At 35.5% G+C, this 24,688-nt stretch overlaps 1 protein-coding gene and 1 pseudogene across 4 annotated transcripts in view; one reads left to right on the top strand and one right to left on the bottom strand.

The window, feature by feature from the left end:
• Positions 1 to 24,688, bottom strand: part of LYST (lysosomal trafficking regulator) — a 248,382-nt gene that overhangs the window by 116,972 nt on the left and 106,722 nt on the right. For all 4 annotated transcript variants that reach the window (XM_056816097.1, XM_056816099.1, XM_056816098.1 and 1 more), the window contains 8 exons: positions 22,716 to 22,876; positions 20,218 to 20,408; positions 17,419 to 17,664; positions 15,876 to 16,049; positions 14,924 to 15,073; positions 10,973 to 11,110; positions 8,748 to 8,946; positions 882 to 1,013 (listed from right to left, as the gene is read on the bottom strand). In XM_056816097.1, coding sequence (XP_056672075.1) covers positions 882 to 1,013; positions 8,748 to 8,946; positions 10,973 to 11,110; positions 14,924 to 15,073; positions 15,876 to 16,049; positions 17,419 to 17,664; positions 20,218 to 20,408; positions 22,716 to 22,876 — 1,391 coding nt within the window. The remainder of the gene's footprint in view (positions 1 to 881; positions 1,014 to 8,747; positions 8,947 to 10,972; positions 11,111 to 14,923; positions 15,074 to 15,875; positions 16,050 to 17,418; positions 17,665 to 20,217; positions 20,409 to 22,715; positions 22,877 to 24,688) is intronic.
• LOC103102857 (eIF5-mimic protein 2-like) lies at positions 2,905 to 4,422 on the top strand (annotated as a pseudogene).

Below are 24,688 nucleotides of genomic sequence, written 5' to 3'. Positions count from 1 at the left end.
TAATGCAAATACCAACAACAGGGAAATGGGTTCGAGTCAAAAACACATGTGATAACCAGTGGAATCGTGCGTCAGCTATGAGAGAGGAAAGGTGGTGGGAGGGGGGGTGGGGAGGAAAAGAAAATGATCTTTGTTTCCAGTGAATAATGTTTGGAAATGACCAAATAAAATAAAGTTTAAAATTTAAAAAATGGATACTATTAAAAAACTACTACTAAGATTAATACAACAAAGTTTTAGGTTATTTTTACTAAAAGCCACAGAAACTGTTGGAGAATTGCATAGGCATTTTAGTGGAGAAACAAAATTAGAGTAGAATATTAAATAAACTAAAAATCTGAGTAATGATGACTATATCTCCACTATTTTACAATTTGGGGGTAAAGACAAGGACAAGTTATATGGGAAATGAGAGAAATGGTATGGAATAGAACAGTCAGTGATAGGGAAGGAAGTGAATAGAAGGCTAAGTCAAAAGTAGAAGAAAGCTGCCAATAAATAGTGGCAAGATAAGAAAGAGAAATGGACCTGAACAGAATTAAGATGAATGAGCATGGTAGAGACCATAGGGAGGTAAAAAACTCTAGAGTATTTGAATTTCCTTCTGTTTGGAACATTTATTTCTTGAATATTCACTTCAACAGCTCTTCTGAAGATACAGGTTAAACAGAAATTTGGTAGGCTATTTTTAATGTACTTTTTCATATAAAAGACAATATAATAAAGTTGTATTTCCATAAAAATAATTTTTCTGTAACTTAGTCTTCACTTCAATAAGTAGAAATTATTTAAACCATATTACTAATACTAAATTATATATTTTTATAAATCTCAAAGGCTAAAAATGAGTTGGATGGAGGAAGTGTTATAACTAATGTTACCTTCAGAGAATGAAGCAGCAAAGCCAGATGGACTTATAACCTTAAATCCAGGACTAGCAATAGACTTTCCTCCACTGCTGGAATGTCTCAGGTACATGATTGATTGTACTTTTTCCTGAAATATCTTGCCATCTAGAATAAAACAAGAGGAACAATTTAACAGTCAAGAAATGTTTTCCTTGAGAAAAGAACCATAAGAAAAGTGTCAACATGGAATCTAGAAGTCCCCAGTTTATTTAGTAAGGAAGTAGAGGCCCCAGGTTTTGACCTTGTCTCAAGTGACTCTTTGGCGCTACAGGCAGCAGGACAGTCTGGAAAGGCAAGCTGAAGGTCCCAAGTTCGATCCTCAGAAGGAGGGTATGATAAACTGGGAAAGGCTTCTGGAGACTAGAAGAGTCACTGGACTTCTGATGGGGCTTATCTCCCACCTGAAGTGGATGTCTATTGTCTGGTGAAGTGGGACCTTCCCTCAAGGGGAAAACTTTCCTGTGACAAGGTCAAAACCTGGGGCCTCTACTTCCTTCCTAAATAAACTGGTGACTTCTAGATTCCAAGTTGACAAAAGAAAAATTCACTAAATTAAATATTTTTATTTAGGGCTTTAAATTCAACTTTTAACAAAGAACTAAAAATAGAACAAGCATTTACTTTAAGGCAAATAGCAGAGTTTAAAAATCTAAAACTAGGGGTTTAGGCAGGGGGGCAGGTGGGAGGCAGGCCACTAGGCCCTTCTGTGCCTAGGTGGGAAGGTGGTGGAGGCCCATGCTGAGGTGATGAGGGTAGTGGTGGCAGCCACATGAGACCAAGCCCAGTCCAAGCTGGGACCTGGATTTGGAGTTGCTCCTGGGGAAGGGGATGTGGTGCGGTTAGGGGAGGGGTTGATCCAGTAGCCAGAGCCTGGCCTGTTCACCACTGCCTGTCCCCGTGCCATGTGACCCCACCCAGGACCTTGTAAACCTTAAAATTTCTTAGACTTGTGAATGTTGGAAATTTCACCATTGGAAAGTTTCATTCTTGGAAAAAATTTCCTACTGATAGTAAGAACTCTATTGGAATGTGAACCCCCTTGGCATGGGAGGATCCCTCTCCTCCCTACTTGGGACTGCTTTAGGACAGAAACCTTTTGCTGAACAATGGAAAGGGCTTTGACCTATGCTTAAGCATAGAACAGGAAGTTCTTTGAGTCATGATTGATTTTAGAATTGATACAATAGAGATACTTGGAATGACAGAACCAGGTCTTGGAACTTACAATCTCCATCCTACTCAGCCTAACAGGATTTAGGAAGGGCTGCAGCATAGATCAAAATTTAATTATTTGAGAATATGACCTTCAACAGACATGTGCAAAGGGGGGCAGACCTATGGGTGGTCCTGGGTTAAGCTAGAGCCACCATTGGCACAGGGGAGACATGGACAGTGATTGGTAGATGTGAGAACTGAGGGGAGGGGACTTAGATGGTTTCCTTAAAGATAGCAGGGTCTGAGGACAGGGGGAAGGGCCAGAGGAGGTTTTGCTCTTGAGCGAGGTGGCTCTGAAGGAGGACTGAGGAGGTTGCTCTGTGGGAGGACCAGGAGAGAAGGCTTGCTCTGAAGGAGGAGAATTCTCTGGAAACATTTCTTGATAGGAGGCTCTCTTGAAGGTGGAGCCTGAGGTTGGCATGAGAAGCCTTACCTAGAGAGATCTTGGGTGAGTGATAAAACCAACTGACTGATTTATTCATTCTTATTCCTTTCTTACTTTCTCTCTTTTTCTATTGATTAATCAGTGTATTATAAATTAAATTTCTCTATAAAACCCAGTTGTCTTGGGCATATTCATAAATTGGGAATATATTCCCTGGAGACCATCTTATATTTATAAAAAACCAAGACACAGTAGAAAACATATTTCAGCGGTCATAATTGATATATATATTTCCCTTGCTCCTAAACATTTTAATTATCACAGTTTATGGCTCCCACTCACTTATCTACAACTATTTAACACTCAAAACTATTTTAAATCTAACACCCATCTGGGGTGTCTTTTATGAATAATAAAAAGCAGCAAAAGCCAACACTATCAGTTCAGTGTTTTAAAACTAGAAAAGAGATGAAAAAGAGAGGTTTAACTTTCAGTTTCAAGACTGTATTATTCAAGGTTTAACTTGAAATTTGGCACTGATTTGGAAGCAGTAACAAAATTTCATAATGCTTCTGGGGCAAAACTTGATTATCGCCAATATGCAGAAACACTCTGACATTCTAGTGGCATGTTGGCCCCAGGTGGTACACTGGCAGATGACATGATGCATATAGATATCTGTGTATTTGCAGCACAAGAAGACCTAGAGACCATGAAAACCTTTGCTCAGGTATTCAACAAGTTAATCAGGCAATACCTTGAAAAGGGATTTCAGGATGAAGTTAAAAAGCAGCTGCTATTCTTAAAGGGTTTTTCTGATTCTGAGAGGAACAAACTAGCCATTTTGCCTCAGGTTCCTCTGGCCAATGGGACACTTAATGCATCAATTCTTAACAGCCTTTATAATGAGAATTTGGTTAAAGAAGGCATTTCAATGGTCTTTGCTGTAAAGCTCTTTAAATCATGGATAAATGAAAAATATATCAATGCAGTAGCTGCTAGTCTTCAAAAAGTCAGCATGGACAACAGACTGATGGAACTTTTTTCAGCCAACAAGCAAAGTATTGAGCACTTCACAAAACATTTTACCGAAACAGTTCTAAAAGAACTTTCTGAGTAGGTTCGGAACCAGCAAACCATAGGAGCTTGTAAAGAGCTACAGAAAGAACTTCAACAACAAATGTCATGATCCATTGAAGGATATAATTTTGTATGTCAGGGAAGAGATGAAGAAATACAATATCCTGGAACAGACCACTATAGGTATAGTCTAGTTAAGCATAATGAGCACTGTGGAACTGTCAACATGGAATCTATAAGCCCCCAAACTTGTAGCCTAGAAAGATTAAATGAACCCCATTAGATTTAGCTTAAGGGTGAAGGCTCCAGTTTAGACCTTGTCACTTGGGAGTTCCTCCCTAAGGGAAAGTCCTACTTTACTGCCTGGAAGACAGACTAACAATAGACTTTAAGGTGTTTAGTGACTCTTCTAGTCTCCAGAAGCCTCTCCCAGTATATCACACCCTCCTGAGGATTGAACTCAGGACCTTCAGCTTGAGGATCTACTGCTCCAAATCTTAATATCTTACTGGTAGCAGAGCAAGCCATCAAGCATTTGAAGCAATATAGCCCCCTACTTGCTGCCTTTACTACTCAAGGTCAGTCTGAGCTGACTTTGTTACTGAAGATTCAGGAGTACTGTGACAAACCATTCACTTCATGAAAGTCTTCCAGAAAATCGTGGTGCTTTTTTATAAAGCTAACGTCCTGAGTGAAGGGCCCATTTTGAAGTGGTATAAAGATGCATATGTTGCAAAAGGGGAAAGTGTCTTTCTTGAGCAAATGAAAAAAATTGTAGAGTGGCTCAAGAATGCAGAAGAAGAATCTTCATCTGAAGCAGAAGGCAGCAACTGAATTGTGAGACTAGGAGCTCAGTAAAGCAAGCAGGAGTTGTAGATAAAATGTCATGTACCATGTGTCCTTGTGGTTCTTATATCTTCCTATATCAACATGATATAAGGGCTTTAATGGCAAATTTATTTTAACTGTTTTCCATAGTTACTGAAAAATGTTGGGTTTTGTTGTTAAAACTGTTTTCAGGAGCTATAGATTTGAATCCAATTTGGCATTAGTCTTTTCAGTTATCTTCTACCTCCTGTATTTTCTACTACAATAATATAATTTAAGCACTTCAGTTCATTTTATCCCTGGGTTTTCTATGAACAGTTTACAAGACATGATTTGGTTAAAAACAATTTGTTAAGGAAATTCTGTTTGCAAATTACGCAAAAGTATACACACATGAGTCAAAAGGCAACCTCCTCCCAAAAAAACCAAAACCCTACAACAAATTCTAGAAACATCACAACAGTTTTGAGGGAAATATGTAAGCAGATTACTGCTTACATAGAATTTTTGTATTGCATTTAGAGTTACAACCAAAGATTAGCACTTCTTTTCTGTCTCTAGGGTTTATTTACTTTATTACACAATTTGTGGGAGGATATAAAACATGAATTATATAAGATGGGCAGGCAAAGATAGGTTGTGATCTACATTGATTGAGGGGACATCTGAAGTGATATTTGCAGATCTATTCAATATGTACCTAACCATAGAATCTTTGTTCTTAAGAACCTTATTATATTTTCTATTTCTCTTAAATTCTTCACAAAGAACTATCACAATGATGGGTATATGGAAGGGGCTCAATAAATATCTACTTATAGATTATAGGAGGTAATTAATAGGAAAGAAGGTGTCAACGTGGAATCTAGAAGTTCCCAAACTTAGAGGGATTTGTTGATCCCAAGTTTACTTAGCTTGGAGGTAGAAACCCCAGGTTTGACCTTGTCATGTGAGAGTTCCTCTCAGTGGGAAAGTCCTACTTCACAGATCTCAGACTAACAATAGACTTTAAGATGTGTTAAGTACATCTTTTATCCCAATGGTTTCTCCCTTAGGCTAAAGTCCTTTACTGAGGTGGTCCAGCCCTGGGCTGGGTCTTTTCCTTTTGTGCCCATTGTGAAGCATCAGCCCTGCTAGCTCAGTAGGTAGGGCATTTAGACTCGATCTCAGGGTTGTGGGTTTGAGCCCCATGTTGTACAGAGTCGTCATCTAGCAAGGTGGCACTTCTAGGGGTCAAAGTCCAGAGTTCAGTCCTTGGACTCTGTGCAGTTGTGTGTGTGGCACGCAGCTCTGGGTTGAGGCCTACAATTGCACTGAACCCTTTCTCCCTTAATTAAAGAGTGATTTTAACTATTTAATAATTCTGTGTTTCTTCCCAGTCAACATTTTGGAGGTCCCACCAAGATCTGAAGTCCCAGGTGCCTGAGCCTTCTTGCTAAGGAGGACCCCAAGACTTGAGATACCCACACAACCCGTTTGGGGTTGAGTCAGGAGTCTGGTTAGCAGAGGGGCCGGGTAAATGGCTCTCAAAGGAAGGAAGTCTTGTGGATTTGTGAGTGACTCTTTGATGCTGTAGGCAGCAAGTCAGCCTTGAAAGCTTAAAGTCCATCCTCAGAAGGTGGATGTGACATACTGGGAGAGGCTTCTGGAGACTAGAAGAGTCACTTGGCTTAGGCTTAGTCCCCATCTGAAGTGGATTGTGGATTCTCACTGGAACAGGCTCAAACCTGAGGCTTTCACCTCTGAGCTAAATAAAAACTGGGGAGTCACTAAATCTTTCTAGGTCACAAATTTGGGGCCTTCTAGATTCCATGTTGACAAAGAACAATATAGCCTATTTTTGCTCCCTAATGTCACTGAGACCCATTGTTTTAGTGTCATATTTTAACATCTCTTTGGAAACCTTCAACTTATGCAATACTTTCCATATCCTCAATAGGTTCATTTGCCAACCTCCAGAACAAATCATCCTTGGTGCAATGGGTAACTGCTGAAGATTTTGACCAGGGGAGTGATACAATCATAGTTGTATTTTAGGAATATGATTTTGAGCAGTGTTGGATTGGAGGAAGTGAACAAATGGAGTTAGGGAGAATGACTGGGGAAAAAGTAGGTGGTAGTTTTATGAGGAGAAAATGTTGGAAGAGAATCAACAGTGCTTGACAATTGATGCCTTCACAAGGATTCTGTACTTTTCACAATACCCACCACACTACTTCTAGCTCTGTATCACCTTTTCTACTTCGCTTCCCAAGTTGGAGGAAACCTTGAATCTTATCTTGACTCTCAGGGTTACTTTTCAAACATCTCTTATCATTATATACTCTTCTCTCTACCTAATCATGTATTTTCCTTCACTCCCTAAAAAATGATTTCTGACCACAGTAAATGTACTTGATTTCTTATTTCCTGCAGACTTTGCACCATTAATCATTTCCTATCATATCATCATCTCTCTCTAATGAGAGACATCTAAGAAACTGATTAGTTCTTCAACAAACTGAAAACCATTATAAAGAAAAACCTTTCCTTATCCCTGTGTAATACTTAAAATTATGAGACTGGTAGTAGCTTAATAACTTTATTAAATCAAAAGTAGTAGTAGTAAGAAAGAGAAGAAAAAGTAGAGGAGACATAGAGAGACATTTAACCTTTCTAATCTGTTGCAGCCATTGTGGGCTCCTAGTTACACTGCACCAAAGGTCCACTCTAATCCTTCACAAGGGTACCCAAGACTCCCACTTGCTCCTGGTGTCAACTTATAAGCTTTTTCTCCACCCATTAACTCTCACAGGTCGCATCCCAGGAACAAATCATAGTTTCTCAATTTGCCTGGGCTGCCCGGGGGCAGTGCCCATGGAATCATTGTTTTCTTTCTTGTTAGTTTGCTTGTCTATACCTGAATTTACTCAGTGGTATTTGACCTCCAGGTCACTGAGAGATAACATCAAAAAGAAAGTGACACTGGAGAGAGAGAAATTCACTTCTGACACCTGTTTCCTTCTTCCTTTCACAGCTAAACTCTGAAATAGGAGTCCATCTTCAATGGCATTGTTTGATCACTATTCATTCACTGTTTAATTTTTACACTTCATCCCTCCCATCACTACTACCACTAAAACAGTAACCTCATCATATACTGATTAAACATCCAATGTATCTCATTCACTTCCACAACTTCAATTACCAACTCCTTGCAGATGACTACTAAATTACTATCTGTAGTTTGACACTTCTTCAATGTTCCAGACATACTTTTCTGTCCATAGGTCATCTCTACCTGAAAGTCCCAGTAATACTTCAAATTTAAGAGGATTAAGTTCATCATCTTTCCTGCTAAACATATTTCTCTTTCTAATGTTACTGTGAGTGGAATAATCATTTGTTAAATCTCTCATGTTTGTAATTCGAGAGATCTATTCATATCACTCCTCTGCTAAAGTGGGGGGAAAATTATTCAGTGAATAACTTTATTGTTTCTAAGTGAAGTTTAAGTTCTTCTGTTTGGCATTTGAGCTGTCACCTAGCTTTTTCTCATATTAAGTCCTTTCAGACATTCTATGCTCCAAGCCAAAATTTATTCTCTGACTCTGAACAGGCATTGAACTCTTGCAAATCTATGCCTAAGCTCCTTTTGTTCCCTATGTAATGTCATCTTTTCCTTTCTGAACTGAAGTTACATCTTAAAAGCTCAACTTAAATGCCATCTTCTGTAGGAACCCTTCCATGGTCCCCAAGTTCAAAAACAACTGTTCCAATCAGACCTCACACAGTACTTTTTTTGTATCTCTCTTAATGCATTTACTGTAAATTATTATTACCTCTGTAATATATTAAGTATATTATTCCCTCTATTGACATAATTATTTTATTCACTAGAATGTACCCCTCTCGGGAGAATCATATGTTTTTTAGAATTTCTACTAGAATACTACTTAGAATCTGGCACAGTGCTTTGTATGCAATGGGAGCATAGTTTGTCCTTTTGCATTTTAAGGGTTGGGTCTCCACTAAAATACTACATTCATGTCCTATTATAGTACACACATTTGCCTGTCAAATCTAACCAACTTTGGAAAATATGGTGTATACATAAGAGAAGGGACTGGTGAAATAATGCTGGGAAAAGGCTGTTGCCAAACTTTGGAGGACTCAATGCCAGACTAAAAAACAAAAAGCTGTGGAGTATCACTGACAATTTTTGAACCAAAGAATGTCTTGCTCTGATGGTGCCTTCCACAGAGCTTCTTAATAAATACCTAATGTTATTTTGAATGAAATAGAAAGTAAAAAATAAGATTAAATATAATCTAACAGGTGAACATACCTACCTATGTGCAAGGAAAAGTAGAAGTTGGTAGGATTATGACAAACATAAGTATTAGTAGGAGGGTGAACTGCTAAGAGGAAGTTGAAAATAAGCGTCAATAATTCCAGATCTGGGGGTGAACCAAGAACTTCTTGAATTATTTTCACAAATGAGCCACAAACCTCCCGAGGCATAGATGTCAGATGCCCCTCTTTATGTTCCTGAAAACAACAAAAATATGACCTTAAAGAGAACTCTCAAATAACAACAATCTTCACTTAAAACAGTATATTGATTTAAAAGAAGAATATTTAGCTTAAAAGAGAGAGATGCTCAGGGTCAAAAACACCTGGGTTCAAAACCTGCTTTGATACTTATAGGCTATAGAATCTCCAATAATAGAATTCCTGCATGGAAAGAAGTCCTCATATACCTAAAGTTGTTTAGGTAACTGACTTCTACAAATCAGACATTTATAACTGGATTAGTGTTGAATAATTAGCATTATTAAAGAGTACTATTGAATGTTATTTAATATTATACTCTCTCACTGTATACAGCCCAAAATTTTAAATTCTCTAAAGACTAGAGACAATGCAGATATGGTATAATGGAAGGGGCTATAGACTGGTGATCAAGACATCTGGATTCTATTCCATTTACCTAGATGTTAAACCTGAGGCAAATCAATCAACCTTGTGATGTCAGTTTTCTTATCTGCAAAATGAGCCAGTTGGAATACATAATTTCTAAGGTCCCTTCCAACTCTAAAGTTCTATAATGCTAAGTCTCAAACAGAGGCACAATATAATTATACATATACCCACTAAAGTTCTCTCTTCTAAAATGAAAACAGTTTAAAATTTCTCAGCTTGCTTTAAAGCTAATTTTATCCTTGAAAGAGGGGAAGTCAACTGGGGAAATGCTATTCAGGACTAAATGAACATCAATCAGGCTCAGCAACTTGGAGACAAGATGGAGGGTTAGGGGGAACTTCATTAAGTAATAATGATTAACCAGCAGCAGCTAGGTGGTGCAGTGAATAGAGGGCCAGGCCTAAAGTCAGAAAGCCTTGAATCCAAATCTGGCCTCAGATACTTCCTAGCTATGTGATTGATCTTGAATAAGTCACTTAACCTTATTTATCTCAGTTTCTGCATCCATAAAATAAACAGGAGAAATTATAAACCACTATGGTATTTTTGCCAAGAAAACCCCAAACCGGGTTATGAGGAGTTGGATATGCCTGAAACAACACAACAACAGAAATTAAGCTGTGAAGTATCACAGAATTGAGAATTAACAAAACAGAAACAGGCATACGGTCAAGGGAAAAGAACAGGGAGAGGGTGATGAGAAATTCTAGGGTGCAGGATAGTAATTACTGAAATCACTGACTATAAGGAAATGATAATAGAATTAGACTGTATGAACTTTGATGGAGAAATGACTTTAGCAGAAGAATGATCTGGAAGTAGAAGTGAGGAGAGGAACAGATATCCTAACTCTTCTGCTCAACTCTGCAAGAAATCACCTCCCTTTCAGGTTTAGAGAGATGGAGTATTCTTCAAATTTCTATAAATACATAAAGGAGGATGGAAGGAATAGTAACTGATATTTAAGTAAGAGGGTCAAATTAGATAACATGTGTAAAGTACTTCACAAGCCTCAAAAGAAACAAATCTTAGCTATTATCCACTATTTGATATGGAACCAGCTACTGCCAGACACAATTGTCTTTTTTTTTCTCTTTTGTTGATCTTGTTCAGTCATTTTAGTCATGTTTGACTCCTCATGACCCCATTTGGGGGTTTTCTTGGCAAAGATATTGGAGTGGTTTGTCATTTCCTTCTCTAGATAATTTTGTAGAAGAGTCCAACCAAGGCTAACAAGGTTAAATGACTCATCTAGGATGGCAGAGCTATAAAGTGTCTGAGACTGGATTTGAACTCATGAAAGATAAGTCTTTCTGACTCCAGGTCCAGCACTTTATCTACAGAGTCACCCAGCTGCCTTCATTCTTCTTTTAGATTATTTTAATTCTTAGGAAGTTTTTCCTTACCCAGAGCCCAAATCAGCCTTTATATAATTTCCATACAAAGCTCCTAGTTCTGGCCTTTGAGGGCCAAGAAGTACAAATTTAATCTCTCCACAAATGTTTATTATCCTAAGTACTATAGAGGCAACTGGAAAGATTTTGCATTTTTTAAAAAAAGGAATATGAAAATTCAAATTTTGTTAAAGTACCTGTAAAACCTGACAAGTAAGTAGAAAGTGATGAACCACTCGAGCTTTCAATAACTGCTTGATGTTAAACATCTGTAGGTGGTGATTAGCTCTAATAAGGACTTCAAGAGCTGCCAAGAGAGTTTCCCAAACACCTTGCTGGAAAAATAAGCAATATCAATTAGCCAATGAGCAAACTGAAACATGGTAAATGGCTTTCAAAAAATACATTCTACATACCCATTTAGCCATATTCTTAATGATGATCAAATTTATTGGAAACATTAACTCCTATAATTTTTATTGTCAGTGTGTTAGTGCCCTCCTACACCAAACTGCTTTGTATTTATTTTGTATTTTTGTTCACTTGCCTGATGATGTAAAACTCCCTGAGTTTTAGAAAGGTTTCATTTGAATTTTTGTATCCTAAGAACCTTATGCATAGCAAGCATTTAACAAATGCTTAATGAAATGAACTGTAAGTATCCTTATACAGTCAGCACTTAATCCTTAAGCAAAAAATAGAAAACACTCATAAGAATTCAGAATATTTCTTGAAACTATAATTTTAGAATTGTAGAATTAGAGCTAAAAGAGCTTTTAGGAACTAATCACCTCATCTGATCCCCCCTCCCCGATTTTATTATTAAAGAAACTGAAACCTAGAAAGGTTAAATGATTTGCCCAAGGTCACACACACATTAAATAGTAAATTGGTCTCTGGTCCTCTAATTTCAAATACAGCACTCTTTCTACAATGCTTGCATTTGATGCCTTAATAAATGGCCACATTCCAGCAATAAATGACATACAAATATCCTAAGAAGACATTTCATCTGAAAAAGTAAGCCATCTACTCAATATATAAAGACATCATTAATATTACTTTGCTTGACAAATTTAAGTAAAAAAAATAGCACTAAAATGGTCAATGTACATATAAAATCCCTTATTTCCTACACTTATTTTAAAAAGCAGTGCTTACTCAAATAATGCTAACAATATGTAGGGTGTCACAATACTTGTTGTGACACTGAAACAAAATAATAAAGTTTAAACTACATAATTTATTTTTTACAGAAATTTAAATACCAAGATGCCAAAAAACAAATCAACTTGCAGATTACTATGCCAATCTCATCAAGCAATTTCATAAACTCATAGACTCATATATTTAGAACTTGAAGGGTCCTCAGATGCCATCTTTCTCAATCCCTCTCATTTTACAGATCAGGTGATGAGAAATTCTACTCTTGAAAATGTAGACTAAAAATAATTTTTTTGTCTGAATTCTATTATTTCATTGGCATAGAGAACTCTAAAGGGAGGAAATTATCTGTACAGAACAATTGTTATGTAATTTAAGAGTCTTATGGACTCACTTAGGCTATTACAATCACAGTCAGTATGTACTGGAGGTGGGATTAAACCCAAGTCCACTTAACTCCAATGTTGGCTCCCTAACCATTAGGACCATGCCACCTCTTAGTACCTTCCTTCTTTCCTTACTTAAAAAAATCCTCCTTCTTAAATATATATTAAACATTTGATTATTTATAAGAATAGGGATAATCCCCCTAAAACAAAATCCAAAAATAATCTTCAACTCTATTAGCTATGAATAACTTGCCATATCCATCATCTATTTTTCCCCAACAAAAAAGATATAATTAAGTTGATCAAATTTGAGGCCTTAAATTTTTTTTTCTGTTATTGCCTAGTTAATAAACCCTAAAAAAAGAAAGGAAAAAAGCTTACCCTAATATATATGGCTATATATTAGGGTAAATATTCTATTTGACACTGCATCCTTCTTCATTGGTTCTTATTCCTTTTCTCTTATATATTATATATAGATGTTCCTTAAGACTCTGTCTTTACAGTTTTCAGATGAAGAAATCAAAGGCATCAATTATCATATGAAAATATGATTAGAGATTGATTAGAGAAATGCAAATTAAAAAATTAAAAAAAAAAACTCTGAGTTTACCACCTCACATCTATCAGATTGACCAATATAACAGTAAGGGAAAATGATAAATGTTGGAGGGGATGTGGCAAGGACCCTAAAGCATTGCTGGAGGAGTTGTGAACTGATCCAACCATTCTAGAGGGCAATTTGGAATTATGCCCAAAGGGTTCTAAAACAATGCATACCCTTTGATCCAGTAATAACTCTACTAGGTCTTTATCCCAAAGAAGATTTAAAAAAGGGGGAGGTAAGGACCTACTTGTACAAAAAGATTTACAGCTGCTCTTTTTGTGCAGGGAAAGAATTAGAAATTAAGGGGATGTCCATCAATTGAATGATGAAATGATTTCAGAAAGAACATGAACTGGTGCAGAGTGAAATAAGCAGAACAAAAAGAACGTTGTACACAGTAACAGCAATATCGTGGAATGATCAATTGTGAAAGACTTAACTATTATCAGCAATACAATGATCCAGGACAATTATAAGGGACTTAGACAAAGAATGCTCTCCAACTTCAGAGAAAGAATTGGTGGAGTCAGAATGCAGATGAAAGCATATGATTTTCCAATTGTTTATTTCGGTTTTTGTTTTGGGATTTTGGCTTTATAAGATTACTCACAAAAAAATGAGCAGTATGGAAATATGTATTGCATGATAATACATGTATAGTCCAGTTCAAATTGCCTGCTAGTACCAGGAGTAAGGAAGGGAGGGAGATAAGTTTGATCATACAACTTAGAAAAATGTGTGTGGAGACATCTCCATTAGTGGTGGTGTAATGTCCCTGAACAATCTGCAGGGATCTAGGAGAAAAACACTATCCATAAGCAGAGGACAAACTGTGGGAGTAGAAACACCGAGGAAAAGCAAGGTTGAGGGGACAGGTCAGAGGAGAGACTCTAAATGAACACCCTAATGCAAATACTAACAACATGGTAACTCCCCTTTTCTTCCCCAACATATAAAAATGGAGGTAATGATGCTTGCACTACAGAGTTCAGAGATGTAGTGAGAACCATCTATAAAATGCTCTGTAACCATAAAATGTTATGCACTCAGCTCTCAACATTTGCAGAATGAACTGTTACTTATATATTACCACTTCAAGTATACTTTTATTTGGTTTGTTTCCTAATGATATTAAAAGCTCCAGCTATTAATATTATGCAAATTCCACCGAGTCATGCATGCTATAACCTCAGAAAACAGTTGCTTCTAATGATAACTATGTACTTGAGTTCTATGGGCTCTTCAATACTTGGCCATGTGAGCACTGATGCCTAGAAATATTGCCTTAATGTATTGCATGTACTGACCCTAGTCTCAGTCTACATTCAGTTCCTTAATTGATCCTTTATACTTCAGTTAAACATTGATCAGTACCTATAGACTTGAAGTCTTCTACTTTTACTGTCCTACCTTAAATCTCTGTTCATTCAGTTGCAGGCTTTCTGATTCCTTGACCATACCTTTATGACTCCGGTTTTGATTCTTGAACACTGACTTCTATCCTACAGCATCAACTTCACAAATTGATCTGTTTCCTGATTTCACTTGATGCAACATACTAATTCTTCACGCTCCATTAAAAAAAATAAAACACAACCCTTACCTTCTGTCTTAGAATCAGTATGTAACAATTCTAAGGCAGAAGAGTGGTAAGAGCTAGGCAATGGGGGTTAAGTTAGCTAGGAAGTGTCTGGGGCAAGATTTGAACCTAGGACCTCCTGGTGTTCAATCCACTGAGTCACCCAGGTACCCACTTCATGACCCAATTTTGATAAATTAGTTCTTCCCAAATTCTTACCATTATCTCTCTCTAAACTATACATAGCTCCAATTATTGTGCTTGTCCATACTGGCCAACCTACAGACCTGCCCTAAATTATAGTGCCTATGAATCACAAATAGAAATAATCTACATATTTTTCCAAATGAAAAATATTACATTGAAATCCTTCTTAAAAAAATAACAACTAATATTAAAAAGTACATACCTTTGCTTTAGACCATATCTTCCAATCAAGTAGTAGTTCTTCTAATAACTTAACATCTTGAATTACTGCAGTGGATTCTATATCCAGTTTAAAGTGCCCATTCTCATTTATGCTGAGAATTTCTTCACCACAACAACTTTTAAGAAGAGTCTATGTGAAAAAGCAAAAACACAAAACCATTAACTTCTAAAAACTCAATCCAGAAGGATTCTGTTAAAAGCTTAACCCCAAATATTTATTCATTTGACATTTTTTTAAGACCTAGATTTTTCTGTGGTAGGAAAAGTTTGTACTTATAATGTTAAATTCAACATTGATGACAATCTAATGTTATAAAAAAGTGCTTAATGAACCCATCTAGGTAAATAATTTTTCAAAAATCAAGCTTTTAAGTATTTTCTAGTTATATATTCAGCTTTTAAAATGTTAAGTAATGTTAAACTCAATTTTGTCTTAAATTTAATGGACAGTTGGTTCCACATTTGGACTTAAATTTTTTTTCAAAGAATAGTAATTCACTCCATTCTACAGAATTATTGATCAGCCAAAAAAAAAAGCTTTTAAACAATTTAACTAAATAAGGAAAAAAATAGTATATGTTACATATAGATATCTATTTATTAAATCAGTCTTTCAAAAGAAGGTGCTTTCAGAACCTACAAAAGTGCCACTAGATGGAAAGATGTTACAAAAAATTGACTATTATAAAATCTGGAATATTTTATTATGAATCTTTCAAACTTAAGTTCTCATTATCTGCCTCTAAAAATTAATTTTAAAGAAAGCAAAACAATTATTACAAATGAGTAGGCTGTGATATGATACTTACCTATGAATAGAGGAAAAACTAAAAGTTCCCTTTTGAAAACAAAACAGTATTGATGTAAAGCTTCTAGACGAGGTGGATTTAAATGAACTTAAAAGTATGAAAACACTACTTATAGTCTCATACCTTCAAAATATGAAAGCCAACAATACATTTTTGTTTGATCAACACCTGATGGATCATAGAAAGTCCATTGCAATTCTCTATCTCTTGTATCCTTTGCTGGTTGTATTTTGTTAATGAAAGTATAACTTGTAGTGCTAAAGCTTGAATTTCCTCACAGCCACTGATATCAACAACCTAAAAATAAAGTGGATAAAAATGTTTTATTAAGAGTATATTTCAAAAAGGATAGTTTCCCAACATAATATAATCTATATCTATTAATATAATTTGAAAGTTATTCTAACATTTATTTTCTACCTACTACTTTTTCTCTCTTCTAAGCAACCAAAGATCCTAAGTATGTTAAATTGAGAAAGAAAGCCAAATTTCTCAAAACACAAAAAACAACAACAAAAAATTAATGTGGATACATTCAAATGCCAAAGTAACAATCTTACAAATTTATAGACCATCTTGCAAATAATATTATGAGAAGTATGAGCATAATTCTATTTGTAGTAAAAACTAAAGCAAGATTCAAAGGATTCCTGAATTTTAATTTTGATTTAATTTCCCTGAGATTTTTATCTTTTATTGATAGCCTTTGCTTTTATATGTCATCATTTCTAAATGTATCCCTGAAACCTCTGACTTAGTAGATAAGTCCTAAAGCACATAAAACTTGCTTAGTCACACTGTTAGTAAATATCAGAGGAATTTGGTCATAGGTTCGACTTTAAGGGCAATAATCTATCCACAAAGTTAAGCTATTTTTATGATTTTTTACCTCATATTTTATTGAAAAAAGTTAGAAATTTATTACAATTTTATAAAAACAAAAATTCTAAACATACAATTAAAATAATGTAACACAACAGTATTTTAAAGTTGGGCTCATTTTGGAGGCAAAGTTTCTCAAAAATATAGTTTCACTGATGATACTGCTACCTATAATTCTTTTTTCAACTGCTACTTGATATATATATATATTTTTTATTTTATGACAGTTATAAGCAGAAATCCCCATTTTACTGAAATAAGATGCCACACAGCAAAATTTGTACTGCTTTCCTTGACAAATGAAAGAACTATGTTCACTCACAGTCAAAACATATTAAGATTTTTCAGGTTTGAACACCAAATTCAAAACACTACAAGAAAAATCAATTAATCATTCCTGGTTAGATGGGGTAATACTGATAGAAAATAATTCTAAATGAATGATGCATGCCTATTGTATTATTATAGAGCCAAAAATTTTTCAGTCTTCAACATTTTCAATATTTCATCTGACCTTTAAAATTAACACCCTAATATATATTTGTGAGTAATAGAAAAGTTTCGATAGCTTTTTGACTCTAGAAGGTCATTTAATAGGTCAATGATTTATTTCTGGCAAAATCTGTGTTTTGACAATTTGTAATATTATGAAATTTTTTTCATTAAAATTCAAATTTAATATAAATTTTGTTTACATAAAACAAGAACAAGTTTCATCTTTAATAACTGAAATATGAATTTAGTTTGCATATGATTGTGTTATTCTATTGTCTCTGATACTTACCCGAGCAAAAAGAAAGACAAATGCCCCAGTCCCACCAATTTCATGCAGAATTCCCTGAAGAGATTTGTATTCAGTAGGCTGGAGACACTTTAAATAATGAGGTTTCAACAAGGAGCTCTGAGCCTCTTTTAAACTGAATGGTCTCTGAGATTGTGCGGCTTTTACTTGCCCTTTAAGTCGAATAACTGGCTCATAGATTGTATACTGGGCAGGATAACAAGTTGTATAAACAATAGCAAGACCTTCCTAAAAAACAAATATTTTGCTTTAGTGACAAATACTTCCTCGCAAAGGTAAAATTTCTAATTAGTCCTTCTACTCTTTTTCTATAAGGAATAAGACTATTACTTCACGAACGGCACGACAATGTTTGAAGTTAGGGGAAAAGATTACAAAATCAACTGCATCTAGAAACACCAATCTTCAATTTGATGGGAGGTTGTAATCAATTTGGTTATAAGAAAATGTTGATAAATTTGGGGAAAACTATTTCTTTATTTTAGATTTGGTCAATTTCTCAATTAAAAGTTATTTCAAAAAGAGCTCATTTCTCTTATTATAATGAAATGTGAAAAGTGAGCAAACCTCCCAAAGGGCGATAAAAGACTGTCTGCCCTTTGATCCAGCCATAGCACTGCTGGGTTTGTACCCCAAAGAGATAATAAGGAAAAAGACTTGTACAAGAATATTCATAGTTACGCTCTTTGTGGTAGGAAAAAAATTGGAAAATGAAGGAATGCCCTTCAATTGGGGAATGGCTGAACAAATTGTGGTATAAGTTGGTGATGGAATACTATTGTGCAAAAAGGAATAATAAAGTGGAGGAATTCCATGGAGACTGGAACGACCTCCAGGAAGTGATGCAGAGCAAAGGGAGCAGAACCAGGAAAACATTGTACACAGAGGTGCAATTGAATGTAATGGACTTCACCATTAGTGGCAATGAAGTGAGCCTGAACAACTTGGAGGGATCTACGAGAAAGAAAGATCCACATCCAGAGGAAAAACTGTGGGAGCAGAAACACAGAAGAAAAACAACTGCTTGAATACATGGGTTGAGGGGATATGATTGGGGATATAGACTCTAAATGAACATCCTAGTGCAAACATCAACAACATGGAAATAGGTTCTGATCAAGCACACATGTAATACCCAGTGGAATTGTGTGTCAGCTATGGGAAGGGTAGGGGTAGGGAAGGGAAGGAAATAACGTAACTCTTGTAACCAAGGAATACTGTTATAAATTGACTAAATAAATTAAATTAAAAAAAAACCCTGGGAATCAGATGCTACTATTTTACAGATGAAGAAACTAAGGCAGGTAGAGAGATTAAGTGACTTGACCAGGTCCAGCTAGTCAATACAGCTAGTAAGTGCATGAAGCCACATTTGAACTCAGCTCTTCCTGATTTCAGGTCCAGTGCATACCCAAAGCACTACCTAGCTCTCTTACATTATTAATGTTGAATCAATATGTAAATAATGATTTTTTAAAGTTTTTGAAAATTTTCCATTACTGTTTTTAGAAACTATTTCAAAGTTTCTTTACATATCTTATGATTGTCTTTTTAATGTTCCACCATTAAATTACTAACCCAATACTGATATGGAAGGAATTCTGAGATCACAGAATCACAGCAGAGTGCAAACTCTAGCAATTCCTGCCAACTTCAAAAAGTTTTAAGTAAAGGTATGGAGAAAGCCTATGATTTGTCACTTGAAAAACAATCTAAATAAGCTCAGAGAGTCTCATCTCAGGTAATTCAATTTTGTCTTGTACATTTGAGAGATGTATTTTTGGTTGCAAAAACTCTACTTAGGTGAAGGGAAGGTGCTATGCCAATGATGCTGGATACAGGTAAAGTAAATTTTTAAAGAACAATTTTTAAAAGAATATCCTTTCCAAAATTTGGGGGGAAAATGAAGCAGTGAAATAATAAAAAATAAGGTGCCAAAGTATTCATTTCTTTAAATATTTATAGATAATTACCAAAACATTATTAATCTTTTAAGGAAGGTTTCAGTAGTATGATTTATATGCAAATCTACTTCAGAACCCAAAAGTAAAAGGAAACTTTTTTACATAGGACAAGTTATAACAAAATTCAGGGGTGTGGGTAGGGGGGGGTGGTAGAATGAGTCAATCTGACAAACATTTATTAAGTACCTACTATGTACAAGGAATTATAGCAGCCACAAAAAATATACAAACAAAATTTTAAAAGGCAAATAAGGTTAGTATGTAATAAAGTTTTTCACTAACAATAACGTCTAACAAATAAAAGTAATACATTCTATGTTTTAGTCATAAATTTGCATCTTCCAAATGTATGTGACTTGCAAAGCTGAAAAGTACTACAATAATGTTACTACAGTTCCAAAACCCCTATGAATAAATTCTCTATAAAAGCAATAGGCTGACTATCAGAAAAGATTTTTTTCTCAGAAAATATATTTAAACAATGGAGAATCAAGGAAACAAGAGAACGACTCCCAATGCTTATTTAAAGCAAAGAATTTTGAGTTACTACAAAATAAACACATATAAACATATACAATATTAATGAAATTATTTCCAAAATAAATTATTTTTTTTTAAGCCTTTACATTTTGTCATAGTAACAACTCTAAAACAGAAAGGCATGGGCTAGACAAATAAGGTTAAGTGATTTGCCTGGGGTCACAAATCTAGGGAATGTCTAGTCCACATCTGAACACAGGTCTTCCTGACTCCAGGCCTGGCACTTTCTCCACTATGCCATCTAACTGCCCTAAAACAACCACTTTTCAAAACTTACAATTAAGAGATCGATGTCCACCTCTTTCTGAGTCATGAAGAGTTCTCTGATTTGTTCACACTGCAGAATTTCTTTACTAATGTATTTAGAATGGTCATTCACTGGCTTGCCATATTTACAAGGCATTAGAGAAGTATAGTCAGGTCCACAAGCATATAGATAAAAGGCCTCTTGTGAACCAATCTTGGCTCCTACATTGGAGGAAAACAAATGGTTCGTTAAAAAGTACCAACCAACTATGCAAAGGACTTTAAAAGACTGCCTACCCTTTGACCTAGCCATACCATGGCTGGGTTTGTACCGCAAAGAGATAATAAGGAAAAAGACTTGTACAAAAATATTTATAGTTGCACTCTTTGTGGTGGCAAAAAACTAGGAAATGAGGGGGTGTCCCTGGAGTGGGGAATGGCTGAATAAATTGTGGTATTTGATGGTGATGGAATAAATACTATTGTGCTAAAAGGAATAAAGAACTGGAGGAATTCCTTGTGTACTGGAACAACCTCTAGGAAATGATGCAGAGCAAAAGGAGCAGAACCAGAACATTGTACACAGAGACTGATACCCTGTGGTACAATCAAATGTAATGGACTTCTCTACTAGCAGTAATGCGATCCAGAACAATTCTGAGGGATTTATGAGAAAGAATGCTATCCACTTACGTGGAAAGAATTGTGGGAACAGAAACACAGAAGAAAAACATGACCGATCACATAGTTCTATATGGATGTGATTAGGGTTTTGATATTAATGGATTGCTCTACTGTAATATGAATAATGTGGAAATAAGTTTTGAATAATGATACATATATAACCCAGTGGAATTGCCTGTCAGCTCTGGGAGGACGAAGGAAGGGGGAATCATGAATCATGTAACCATGGAAAAATATTCTAAATAAAAAAAGGGAAAATAAATTAAATAAAATAAATTAAAAGTACCACCCACAATTATTCATAAAAAGCAGGGATTTGAAAGCTATAGTATTAGGGGGGGGTTTTTGGCCAAGTCTCATAAAAGAATTAATTCTTTCCATCTACTCTCTATGTGTCTTATATGTACATGATTGCTTACATGCCATATCCCTCATTAAATTGAAAGCTTGAGGGCACGGACAATGCTTTTGCCTTTCTTTGAAATTCTAAGTCTTAGCAAAGTGCCTGGCATATTGAGACTGTTTAATAAATGTTCGTTGACTAACATAAAAGTAATGAAATATTATTGTGTTGTAAGAAACAATGAACATAAAAATAAAGAACAGACAGATTTATATGAGTTAATGCACAGTGAAGGAGAACAGGGTGGGAAAAATGTACACAATGGCTAAAAACAATGCAAACTGAAAAAACAACAACAAAATCTTAACTCAGTGTTGTGATCTCATAATAACCAAACATTCTCAGGAAGAGTTTTGAGAGAATGTCTGTCCCTGTTCTGTTAGAGGAAGAGGGGTGTGTAGGTATATAATAATATAAATATAAATTTTTTTTGAAATGTTGATTGGTTTTCCTAAACTATTTTGTAGTTCTTTTATTTAATTATTCATTTGTAAGGCTGGCTCTGTGGGAAGAATTAAAGCAGGGTATACATAAATATAAAAACAAAGAGAGTAATTATTTTTAAAAGAATTACAGTAATGAGATACATAAGACTAATACATATAATAACATGGATGATTATTTTTGCCTAAGTTTTTTTAATTAATGTTTTTTTCATCACCATCATCAAACATTTAAGTGCTTATCATGTGCCAGTCACTATACTAAGAACTAAGAATACAAAGAAAGGCAAAACTACAGCCCTTGTCCTGAAAGATATCACATTCTAATGATGGGAACATGTAAACAACTGTGCACCTATACAAGGTATATACAGTGGCAAAAAGGAGGTAAACTCAAAGCAAAGCTACTAACAGGCAGGTGAAGGTAAAGTGAGAGGGACCTTGCAGAAGAGAGGATTTGAGCTGAGTTCTGAAGGAATCCAGAGAAGCCAGGAAGCAGAGGGGAGGATGGAGAACATTCCAAGCATGAAGGATAGCCAGGGAAAACACATTCAGAAGGAGAGTCTTTTCTGAAGAATAGTAAGAAAGCCAGTGTCACTAATTGTAGATATATGAAGAGGAAAAAGAATAAGACGAGAAGATCAAAAAGATAGGAAAGAGTCATGCTTTAAAAGCCAAAGAGGGAATTATATATTTGGAACAAAGCTGCTGGAGATTTTTGAATGGGGAAGTGACATGGTCAGACCTAGTTTTCAGTAAGATCACTTTTAGTTGAGTGGAAGATAAGACTGGAGTGGGAGAGACCTGAAATAGAGAATCAGCTCTATGACTACAGAGAAAGGGATGTATATGAAATGCTGAGCTAAGGTAAAAATGATGAGAGTCAGTAGTTTCACTGATATAAAGACAAAGGTACCAAAAAAAAAATTTTTTTAATTAAGACAAATTCACCATAATCACCAAATTTGTTTGGAAATTCTTCAAAGAGTAAAAACATACCATTGAAGAGAAGTAAATTTCCCAGATCCCATCTTCCAGCCAATCGTAAAAATTCTTCTTGAGATGAGGAACAATGGCCAATCATGCAAAATGTTTTATTACTATCAGATGATAAACTCGTTCTTCTAGGAAATGTATAATCCAAAGTAACATCGGGCTTCCTAAAATTAAAATTAGTTAAATTAACCCATTAGCATTATCATGAGTATGAAGCAGTATAGCAAAAATTAAGTATTTAGTAACGTGAAAAACTAAGTTGAAAAATCCTTCTAAGAGTTTGTCCACTTTTGCATATGTAAAGTCACTAGCTTTTCACAGACAATTTCCACCATAAAGAAAATGTGATTAGGCCAAAGTCATTGTGCCCAGTATCAATGTTAAACATAAAATAGGATCAATAAATACTTATTTGTTCATTAATTGCTTTCTTGAACAATAATAATTATTAATTTTATTTTTTACCCTCAAAATTGTCCTATTTGACAGTTATATAATATAAATATTTTGAATCTGTATGTATTTATTCAAAGTTTTCCCCCCCAAAGGATCATTACAGTTTATATTCTAGCTGTGTAACAGATCATAATCTACCTCCTAAACAATGAGTACAGATGCTGGACTGGGCCCCTAGGCCAGTGATGATGAACCAATGGCATGTAGAGCTTTCTCTGGGCACATGTGCCACTGGTCCCCCCAACCAGAAAGGCAGAGAGACTTGGGCAGAGCTGCTCCCCTTCCACCCCTCTCTCCACCATATCTGATGACAATTTTCAAATCACCTGCCCCTTTGCCCAGCAGCCCAATGGGAATGCCTCCTCTCTCCCCGTGTGGGGTAAATGGGGTGGGGATGGGGGGAAGGGCACAACCAACATTCGGTGGAGGGAGGGGAGGCACTGGGAGCAGTCTCTAAAAGGTTCATCATCACTGTCCTAGGTCTGCAGCCTTTCTACATTTTCTCTCCTAGTGATCTCATCAGTTTCCTTGAATTCATCCTTATCTCTCTCCTAAGCTTTAGCACAGATATCACCACAGCTGGCAGGATCTCATCATCAAGATGGCCCATTTCCATCTCAAGTACATCATATCTAAAACTATAAATTCATTATGTATTTTCCCTAAAACATCCCTCACTTTGCCTTCCCTATTTTAAAAGTCTACTTTTAAAATATCTTTTTGTTTATGTCCCATCTTTATTCACACAGCCATGACTTTAGTTCAAGCCTTCATCAATTCTCATTTGTGAATATTGAACTTGATTTCAGGATTTATCTGTTCAATTATTAAAGTCTTCTCTTGCTGCTTCTACCACTTAGTATTCACCACTTCTTCAACTCCTTGTAATTTTGTCTACTAAAACTGGTCTGTCAAAAGTCAGCTACTTTCTTTCTACTTTTTCTACTACTTTCTCTTAATTTAATCCCATGGCTCCTGTTCCCTTTCCAACCAATTAATTTTAATGTTAAGATGCTATTCTACTCTTATTTTCTCTATCTATATCTCCAAGACAACTATCATCTCTATACAGATGATTCCATATCTTCTCCAAGTTGAAAATTCACATATTAAAGGGCCCATAGGGGACATCCAATTAGATGTTCCATGACTAAAATTAAGAAAGCCACTTAGTGTCTCCACTGCTTCTACTCATATTCTCTTCCTAGGCAATTGAGACTCCAACTTTGTCATTCATCTGAAACTGTTCTCTCCAAATTTACTAATCATTTTAAAATTGTAAAATCTAATTATCTTTTCTCAATCCGTATGTTTTGACTTCTTTTGACAGCATTTGACACTGTTCATCACATTCTTTTCTCAGGTTTCAGGATGCTCCTCTCTTCAGTTTCTCTTCTCAGTCTCCTTTGCTGGTTCTTCATCCAGGTTGCATCTACAATATCTCCCAAGGTATGCCTAAGACTTTTTCTTTTTGAGCTACATTTTACTTGGTGTTTTCATCAGCTCCCATGTATTAAAAC

The sequence above is a fragment of the Monodelphis domestica genome, chromosome 2, assembly GCF_027887165.1.
Source record: "Monodelphis domestica isolate mMonDom1 chromosome 2, mMonDom1.pri, whole genome shotgun sequence".
Classification (NCBI taxonomy): Eukaryota; Metazoa; Chordata; class Mammalia; order Didelphimorphia; family Didelphidae; genus Monodelphis; species Monodelphis domestica.
This window is presented reverse-complemented; position numbering and strand designations above follow the sequence as displayed.